Here is an 8,952-nt window from a genome sequence, read left to right on the forward strand (position 1 = left end):
TTCAGCCCCTTGATCTGGCTATACATGGAACAGTGATACAGACAAAATCCACGTTGAAATCAACATCGTCAGTTAACCTACTTGAAACTCCTTTCCTAAACACATTTTTTCTTGACAAAACAACCAGACAGATAAATCATTGATTTCCTCTAAACAGTTAAGCATTAAAACCCATTTGTGTACTGATAAGTAGCCAAGCATGTCACATCATTAAGAGTAGCCTACAAAGGACAGGAGCAGCAAGGCTGATCAGTGTTGGGGGGGAAAAGGCTCCACATGCTCTCAAAGGACATTCAAAATGAAAGCTCTGGTAGGTCTACATTTTCAGCTTTCAACAATTAATCTAAGCTTTCAATTTGGAGAAACTAGACGGAAATTTATGAGCGGCAGGCATTTCCTCACAGCAATAAAAACTGAGCAGTGAAAGGTGGTAGCATAAAACCTTTATTGGACAACTTGAAACAATATTTACAAAGGGAGAATACAAAATGCACTTTAAGGTCTATACTGAAGTAGGCAATATCTGCATTAGTGTAAAAAAAAAAAAAAGCGAATAAACATCATACCAGCCTCTTACATACGTTTATGTTCATAATACAGCTGGAGGACGGCTAAACAGATGAGTAGCTATTCACAACTTACAAAATTACACCAGGTATGAATATGGGAAAAATAAAGCTTGAATCAATTCATGGAATATATTTTCCAAACTGTGAAATGCCTTCAAATCAAACTTACTATATGAACAGAAGACATTCTGTCATTATCCCCATCTGAACATCATAACCTGCCCCATTCACAACCAATTGTGCTAATTATGTACAATGATGTAGCTGTCCTCTTGACTTCCATACACTGACAACATTTAAACATCCTGTAAATAACTAAGAAAGCTAAAACGAGAAGGCAGGCCATAAGTGTTAATGTCAGTCCTGAGGAAAAGGGTGTAAGACGGGGGAGGGGGGGGGGAGGCAAAGGACTGCAGGGACCTAAAGGTGGTACTACTGAGCTTCATCCTCTGGACACGAGTGCCATGTCAGTCTCTCCTCATAAAAGGAAATGACCACCTGGGGGCAGCGGGTGTTGGCCTCGCGGGCTGGGACTAAATCCGCTTCATCTGAGTCTTTCCTGTAGCACAGGGCAAAGAGGGAGAAAAATAACTGTTAACTGTAGACCCATTTCTATTACAAATCTGCCTGCAAAGTTATTCATCACCCCATGTAATAAGATAGGTACTTTATTTAACCTGGAGGGAAATTCAGTTATCACAGCAGCAACGCACATTTATTATTTATCCCAGAGGCCTACAATGTAGCTATGGTTTCATCACAAGTGGCAACAACAGATTTAATTATAGTTACATAAAAGGTCTCGAGTGTGAAACATGCAAAAGTGCCCAGGTGTGAGCTGTGTGCAGATAAACGGGGTTACTTTCTTATTCGTGACTCACCATTTCATCAAGAACATTAACTCGCCACTGCTGTCTGTTGCCCCGATGATCCTCTCTGGTTCTAGGTTTCTGGCAAAGCCACGGGGCTTCTCACTCTTAAAAACAGTGACAGCGAAAGACATTTATCAAAAGGAGCTTACACAACAAATTGGATCAGTGTTTCCTGTAGACCTTTCTGCAGATATGGGGGTAATTCACTCCTGGGCCCATTCCAGGATCAGTTCAGTAGGTGCTGCAGTTTGATAACAGCTCTTATTTGGATATTTATATCATGATATATGAACAATTGTGCTGTAATTGTGATTTATATTTTTGTGTGGGCTGAGCAATAAGGAAAGGTGATGTTTTACCATTCACATTTTTCTGGCTGTGGGAGCAATTTCAAGCTAAATCAATGTAAAGGACTAAATTGGGGTCACCTTGCTGGAAAAGCGATAAAGGTTGAAGAGGCCTATGAAACAAAAGTAGGCCTAAGTGAACTCACCACATCCTTCTTCTTGGCTTCTGTCTCTGGCTCATCTGTTGAGGACTTCCTCTTGACAGGTGCAGGCTTCTCCTTCACATTCTTCTGTGCTTCCAGAAATGCTGAAATAAGCTCTGGGCAATCCAGGTTCTCTTCTGGCTCCCACGTATTGTCAGCACTGGGTGAGAATCAGAGGATCAGTGTTTGCATGTCTACAGTTGAACACTGCCCAACACCAAATTCCATTATCAACAAAGCAGCAAACAGATTACATTTTAAAACTGGCTTTGTGTGTAGAATTGCAATTTCTTCATGCAGCCATAATGACCATGGACGAAAGCATTGCACGACCCCATACCAGGGAAGCACTTCCAGCTCAGCGGAGGGCAGGTTTCCCAGGCACAGTGAACTCACTCTGTAAATCCTTTCCACTTCAGGAAGAACTCTACTTTCCCATTGACAAGACGTTGGTCCAATACTTTTTCCACAACAAATTCTTCAGGTTCATCCTGTAAGTCCTTCTTGCTCTTCGGGTTCTGCTTCTTGCCCATGTTCTGCTATAAAAACAAGAGAAAAAAGGTCTGAGGGCGTCAACTGATGCTCTTATCCAGATTTAGTTTTTCATGTTGCAATGGAATGAAATCAGTAGCCTATGCCATAAAGGGTACATGTTTCAGATGAGAGGCCCGAGCACTTAGTTTGGTGACACCATACCTAACCCTAGCTAAGGTGAGTGTATTATTGTGTTCGGAACCGCATACTAACGTACTATTCATACTAAAGGCTCAATTATGCTCAACATTAAATACGTATACGGACGGAGCCTTCTGCCCGTACTCTGCGTTCATGTCGTCCATATTTGTGCACGTTTTCTGAAAGCTTACGGATACAGACGAAACGGAGCAGTACCACACACACTTTTGACTCTCTTCTGCCCTCTAGTGAATGTACTGCTTAACATGATGCCAACGTAAAGGACGCATGGAAGTATGTGGGCAGTGACGGTTACATCGTTTGAAATGGACGTATTTATTTTCGTACGTAAAGGGAGCATAAAGGAGCCTTAAGTATGACGTGAAATTGAGTATGTAGTGCGTTCCAACTGCATAGCATGTGAATTTTGTGTACGCGAGAAATGCCCGGATTAGGGATGTCAGTTTCGGTTAATTTTGCTTTCGATAGGCCGACACCCATTAACCGGTAACTAACCGGTTAATTTTTAAGAAAAAACGCAAAATGACGTGAAATACAAGAAAGTGGCGCTTTCCTTTTAGTCCGGCGTTCCATTGACTCAACTAGTGCAGTGCCCGTTCGCCCCGCTGCTGCACAGAGCGCTGTTCGCTTGTTTATTCAACATTTGTTAATAATGAACGTGTCGCTAGGGCTGTGCAAAAAAATCGATACAGCTGAGTATTGCAATATTTTTTTCCACGATACTGTATCGATTTTCCAGCCCCTTGTATCGATACATTAAAAAAAAATTATTCATGTTTTAAACGGATTTAAAATGTCCTTAAATTTCCCTCAAACCCCTTTGAATTAAATGGTTTTGACTCACTTTGTCCGCTGAGTTATCAATATAATGTGATGTACGCAGGGCAGGAATTATACCACGGCCAAACGGCCAGTGCCGTGGATGCCCCAGAGTGTGGCCGTAATGCCCCTTCTAAAATTAACTATCCACACGGCCAGTTTGGCATGCCCTGTTTTCAACTGGCCGTTGTGCCCAGGTTGTGCCCTTAAAAGCCCTGACACACCAGGCTGACGGTCGGCCGCCAGCCAATGTCGGGCCGTCGGTAAGCGTCGGTGTCCCTAGTTTTTGCGGTGTGTCCCGCACCGTCGGCACTAGTCGGACCCTGTCGGTGGCTTTTCGGCCAATTGAGCATGTTGAATCGGCGTCGGAGCCCGTCGGTGAGAGAGATCACTCTGATTGACACCAGAAGAGAAGCGGAAGTGACGAAAGCAAAAACAAACGACGAAGTCACAAGCCACAACCAAAAGACCAAGGGCTGACAACGCCAGTGCCATTTGCAACTTCTTATCAGACATATTCTCGATTAGAAGTAGCGAAACCGTGTGTGATGAGCGAGAGTGGTGTGAAAATGTTAAGCAAACGCTGCTTTGTTTATGGTTTGTATATCTGCAGTCCTAGGTCTTCCGGTTTCCCTTTTTGAATGACGAATACAGATTTCCCCTCACGCAGGCGCAGAACGTACGTACTAGTTGGCCGTCGGGTGTAGTCTTTGCGGTGTGTTCAAGTGCAACTTTTTGGACCAGACGCAGGCCACGTGTGGCAACGCAACAGTCGGCCTTCGTCGCCGCTGGTTCTTTGACGTCGGTTTGGTGTGTCAGGGCCTTAAAAGAAAGTTTAAGGCCCTGATGCAGCAAATAAACAAACTCACGTTTCCCAGAGTCTCCGTCATCACGCTGGACATCAACAGTTGCGCGAGATTTCTCCCACTCCCGCAAATATATGTAACATTAACGTAAACATTAACAGCTAATTATTAATTAAACTGAGAGGGAGAGAGAGAAGCCATCGCTAACTGCTAAGCTAAGTAACTAGCAGATCTGAAAAGCGTGTAAACAACTGTGAGATTAGCGAGAAAGTCGCTAAAAGAAGGAGAGAGCTATGAGTGCTTAAGCAGAACTAGTGTAAGTTTTAGGGCTGGGTATCGCCAATGATTTCCTGAATCGATTCGATTCCGATTCACAAGGTCCCGATTCGATTCGATTCGATTCAATATCGATTCGGTTAGGGATATTTCAGTTACAATATCAATTTTGCTTGGATATGAAAGAGATTCTCAGAGAACTAATGCTGTAAATTGTACAAGGAACCCTCTAACCTGGTGCATTATTAAAAATATCAATGTTTACATTAAGAATTGACCCCAAAGCAGTTACATTAATGTACTTTTTATTTAACATGACCAACACACTACAGCAGTCAACACAATATAGTGCAAGCAGGGGGTTCCCCAAATTTTTGAGTAGCCAGCCAGATGGGAAAAGTAGCCGGCTAAGGGATGTTTGCGATGGCAAGATACATTTTTCCGGTGATGCATTTTTACCGAATTAATAAACAAACCTTAAATATGTTTATGAAAACATGACTTAAAATAACAAACATTTTTATTACAGGATCAATGCTCAATTGAAAAATAAACTGATTATGTTTTTTAATTGTGAATGTTTAATGTACTTTCTTCAGTCAGTGCAGAAGAAATAAGTAGTCTAAAACAAAAATATTATTACAAATAGTAATAAATATAATACCAAAGTGCATATTATAGTCTTCTCAGAGCAAGACTGGATCTCTCTCCTGAGTACTACTGCACTCACAGAACTGAGATCCAATAATGATGGAAACATAAATCAGTTTAAATAATGATTTTACATGGTCATGGTAATGAAGCCCCTAAAATGATCTCCTCAGCTAAGGCCTTGTATTTAGCGTTATACAGTAGTTTCAGCTGTAACACTTCAGTTGAGTCCGTCGTTACCATGGCAACCGTTCGCTGCGCGTTGCGCAGAAGCTCGGCAGAGATCGCTATTATTTTGAAACATCTAAAAAAACGCACAACTCCCCTTGCAATTTCACGCACAGTTCAGTTATTAAGGAGAGTGACAACCGCATTCTATAACCAAACTCACTACCTGAAAAATTCAGGTACTGATACTGAATTTGAGAGCGGATTCGGTTAGTCCGAGTAGTGTGAACCAGAACGGGACTGGACAGCTCGTTGTTACGTGACGTTAAGGCTCAACACTCGTTATGTTACGTAACATTATCATCCTTAATTTGAAAGAGACGGAGGTAAGTGTTGTGAGATATTCTCAATTTTTCGATCCAGTCTGTTTCCTCAACATTGCGGTTGTTCCAGTTCTGCGGCCTTCAGCCCAAATGTTGCCGTTAAAAGTATGAAGTTCCTGCGATGGAAAAAGAGAATATGACGCCGCTGTCAATGGCGGTTTATTAAGATCTTATGGATAAACTGACGCCTCTGGTTACTGGTGTTACTGGTGTCAAATAAACTGAAAATACAGGCGATGGTAGCCGCCATATTGGTCTGAAGTAAACGTTACTGTGGTTACAGACATTATTTCCAGCCATCGTGAGATCGGAGGAGTGGAGTGACTCCTGTTACCCGTACAGACAGTCTGAGTCTAGTTATTTTACTTCAGTCTGCTCCAGTATGTAGGCTAACAGACATGCGCAGTCACTCTCATTCAAAAATTCTGTTGTCCCCACCAAATTCTGGTAGTGTGAACATTTAGTGACATTCAGTTATAAAAGCAGCCGGCCAGACAGATGTGAGTAGATGGCTAAATAGCCGGTAGCCAGCGCTAGCAAGTTGTGCAACTCTACAGACTCTACAGGCATATATTGGGCATATATTAAAAGATCGATCTCGGGATTTTATGAATCGATATCGGATCATTCAAATGAAGATCGATTTGAATCGGAAAATCGATTTTTTAAACCCAGCCCTAGTAAGTTTAAATGTACAGCGGGTAATTAGCCGCTGTAATGAAGAATATAGCAAAATTAACTGGGTTGAGAGCAGCAAAAACGCTATCAGTAGCGGTAGCTTGCATGAGGCGTTTAGGGAACATCTGTAATTTGTAGCTACAGAAAATAACCTGGGTTACACTTACGTTATCGTGTGTTACTGGACATGTAACTAACTTTGCAGTCTGAGCCATCTTATTATGTGCTGTATCACACTGCAGCACTTAATTTTTCTATTAGGATATTTATTTTGTTGAGGAAAAAGGACGGAAAAAAGGATTTTAATAACCATTGGTTTTGGCCTTGGTGCCCTACATTTTGGCCGTGATGTCCCAATAAATTTGTATTTATCAAAGGCCAAAGTGGCCTTGCCCTAAAAATGACTTAATTCCAGGCCTTTTCAGCTCTATTTTTAAATTTTCAGTAAATTATATAGAGTATTGCAATGTATCGCAATATGTATCATATCGCAATGTATCGTGATACGTATCGTGAGGTCCTTGCCAATACCCAGCCTTACGTGTCTCGTGTCCAAATTGCACAAAATCCGACACTGCACGTCCTTGGTCCCCAGCAAAACACACGCCACAGTGTGAAGTAGATCGGACGAACGGTTCTCAAGATATGCGAAGGACATACACACTCACTCAGACTCACAGACAGACAGAGATTCCTTGCTTTAGTAGATAAATGAGCTTTGGCGCCGCATTTCTAAGCGCTGTCCATTTGCTGTAATTTGCATATACATATCTGCACTTGTTATGCACGCCGCGGCGTAGCCCGTTTTATTATCAAGTGCTGACTCCGCCCACCCGGGCCAGTTTCGACATACGGATGTATACTAGATTAGCGAGAATTTCTGAGTATGGCGTGGGCTTACTGGACATACTCAACTGCCCCAAAATGCATTGCGTCTCTTCAGACTGCGGAATGGCGGACTGCGAGGCAGACGGTCCTGGTCCCAAATCTCCGAAAACGTTGCAGCAGATTTACAAACAGGCGTTATTTGGATAAACTGACAACATATTGGGAATCTACATGGTTACTTACTGAAAAAATATTAAAACTTAATAAAGTGACATTAACAGTGACATATTAAGAGCCAAAACAGCTTTTAGCCTGCTTTAAAATCCCCGCTATCGCTGCCGACTGGTGCGAAATGCATTCTGGTATACTTGGCTGTATACTTCAGTGTGAACAGTCTGCTGGTAATGGCATACTTAATTTCAATCATTTAGTAGGCAGTATGCAGTACATAGGCTACTCATTGAGTATGTAGTAGGCAGTACGTTAGTATGCGGTTCCGAACACACATGTCCTACCGACCTCTTCTTGCTGCCTTTTATCACCAATTGAATGGCCTTAAGGTCCTTTTCACATGGCAGCTAACACTGGCTAACGTTAGTAGCTTATTGTGTTAAGTGACGTTAATGTTTAACGTTAACTTATTTACGCTGATCAACGCCATAGGTGCATATCAATAACCTTGATGATATTGTAAGTGTTGTGCAAATAGAGTACTTACCCTAGCCGAATGTAACTTCGGGTAAGTTAGGTTAGCCAGCATGCTAACTTTAGCTAGCTTATTTCGGCCTGGGTGGGAGAAACAATCCTTTGCTTTACTTCAATTACTGCTTCGTGTTTTACTTATGAGCGATGTGAATAACAAACTCAAACCCATCTTAAAAGTTTAAACCCAATTGTAGGCAAGCTAACGTTACCCGAAGTACAAGTTAGTAGGTTGGCTAATGCCGAAACGCTCACATCGCAACGTTAGCTGGGCCCCATACAAACATTGTGCCAACAATGAACACTTAGCGTTAGATGGGAACAAGACTAAATGCTGGAACACAATATTCAACGGTTAGCTAACGTTAATGGAGCCAAAAAATATACAATACACATGCGAATTAATTAGACGACGGTTATATTGCACTCATATTTTAGCAGGCTTTCAATCATTGTAACGGTATAACGTTAGTGAACTCTGCAGAAACTGTGGTCTGCTTCAGGTTCTAGCTTGTAGGACAACGTTAACGAGCCTGGGTTCGGTGATTAAGTCGCGTAAGTGCATTGTGAAGCAGCAACGTTTAAAATTACAAGCTATTTCTGCATACATACCTTATTATCTTGATAAAAAACAATGGAATATGCCGCAGTGATGCTTCCTACCACGCGGTCAGCCTCCTAACCTCTTGTCATCTGCGGTGCTGCAGCAGGCGCCAAAAATTTCCTCTAGTGTTTCTACGGGTGCCGGTAAGGCAAACGCGCTTCGCTTTCTCTCTCATACGACTATCCTGGTTTTCTATAATACTGTTGTGCTTCCTTGCACATCTTATATAGGGTACAGATCCTTTAAATAACGTAAACTGTGTTAGTGAATGTTCTATAATCAAATTCAAACACAGGTAATTGTAGCCTTTTAAGGTTTCTAATGAGAAAATGATTTAGTTATGCAGGTTTATAGTCTGACAGAGCTAGTGTTTGTATTCCTTTTCATCTTTTTTTTGCTGTGACAGTCGT

The 8,952-nt window shown here is 41.9% G+C and overlaps 1 protein-coding gene across 3 annotated transcripts; it reads right to left on the reverse strand.

Annotated features, from left to right (window-relative positions):
• Positions 1-421: 421 nt before the first annotated feature.
• On the reverse strand, positions 422-8,673 carry cbx3a (chromobox homolog 3a (HP1 gamma homolog, Drosophila)). Of its 3 annotated transcripts, none has more exons than XM_071919253.2 (6): positions 8,551-8,660; positions 7,955-8,022; positions 2,328-2,467; positions 1,935-2,091; positions 1,451-1,545; positions 422-1,128 (listed from the first exon to the last, which is right to left on the reverse strand). In XM_071919253.2, exons 2-6 carry the CDS (start codon positions 7,994-7,996, stop codon positions 1,002-1,004), a joined length of 561 nt encoding a protein of 186 aa, XP_071775354.1. In that variant the 5' UTR covers positions 7,997-8,022; positions 8,551-8,660; the 3' UTR covers positions 422-1,001. The 3 variants fall into 3 exon arrangements, with proteins under 3 accessions (XP_071775354.1, XP_071775353.1, XP_071775355.1); XM_071919252.2 differs by having other exon boundaries at positions 2,328-2,470; XM_071919254.2 differs by lacking the exon at positions 7,955-8,022 and having other exon boundaries at positions 2,328-2,470; positions 8,551-8,673.
• Between the last annotated feature and the right edge of the window lie 279 nt (positions 8,674-8,952).

The sequence above is a fragment of the Centroberyx gerrardi genome, chromosome 19 (genome assembly GCF_048128805.1).
Source record: "Centroberyx gerrardi isolate f3 chromosome 19, fCenGer3.hap1.cur.20231027, whole genome shotgun sequence".
Lineage (NCBI taxonomy): Eukaryota > Metazoa > Chordata > Actinopteri > Beryciformes > Berycidae > Centroberyx > Centroberyx gerrardi.

Bases quoted from the DNA above. Each gene is read 5' to 3' on its own strand.
- cbx3a (XM_071919252.2), bottom strand. From the start codon at position 7,996: ATGCTGGCTAACCTAACTTACCCGAAGTTACATTCGGCTAGG. The intron at 2,471-7,954 runs GTAAGTACTCTA...TTGTTTTTATAG, and splicing joins CGAAGTTACATTCGGCTAGG to CAGAACATGGGCAAGAAGCA. The intron at 2,092-2,327 runs GTGAGTTCACTG...ATTCTCACCCAG, and splicing joins AAGTGGAAAGGATTTACAGA to TGCTGACAATACGTGGGAGC.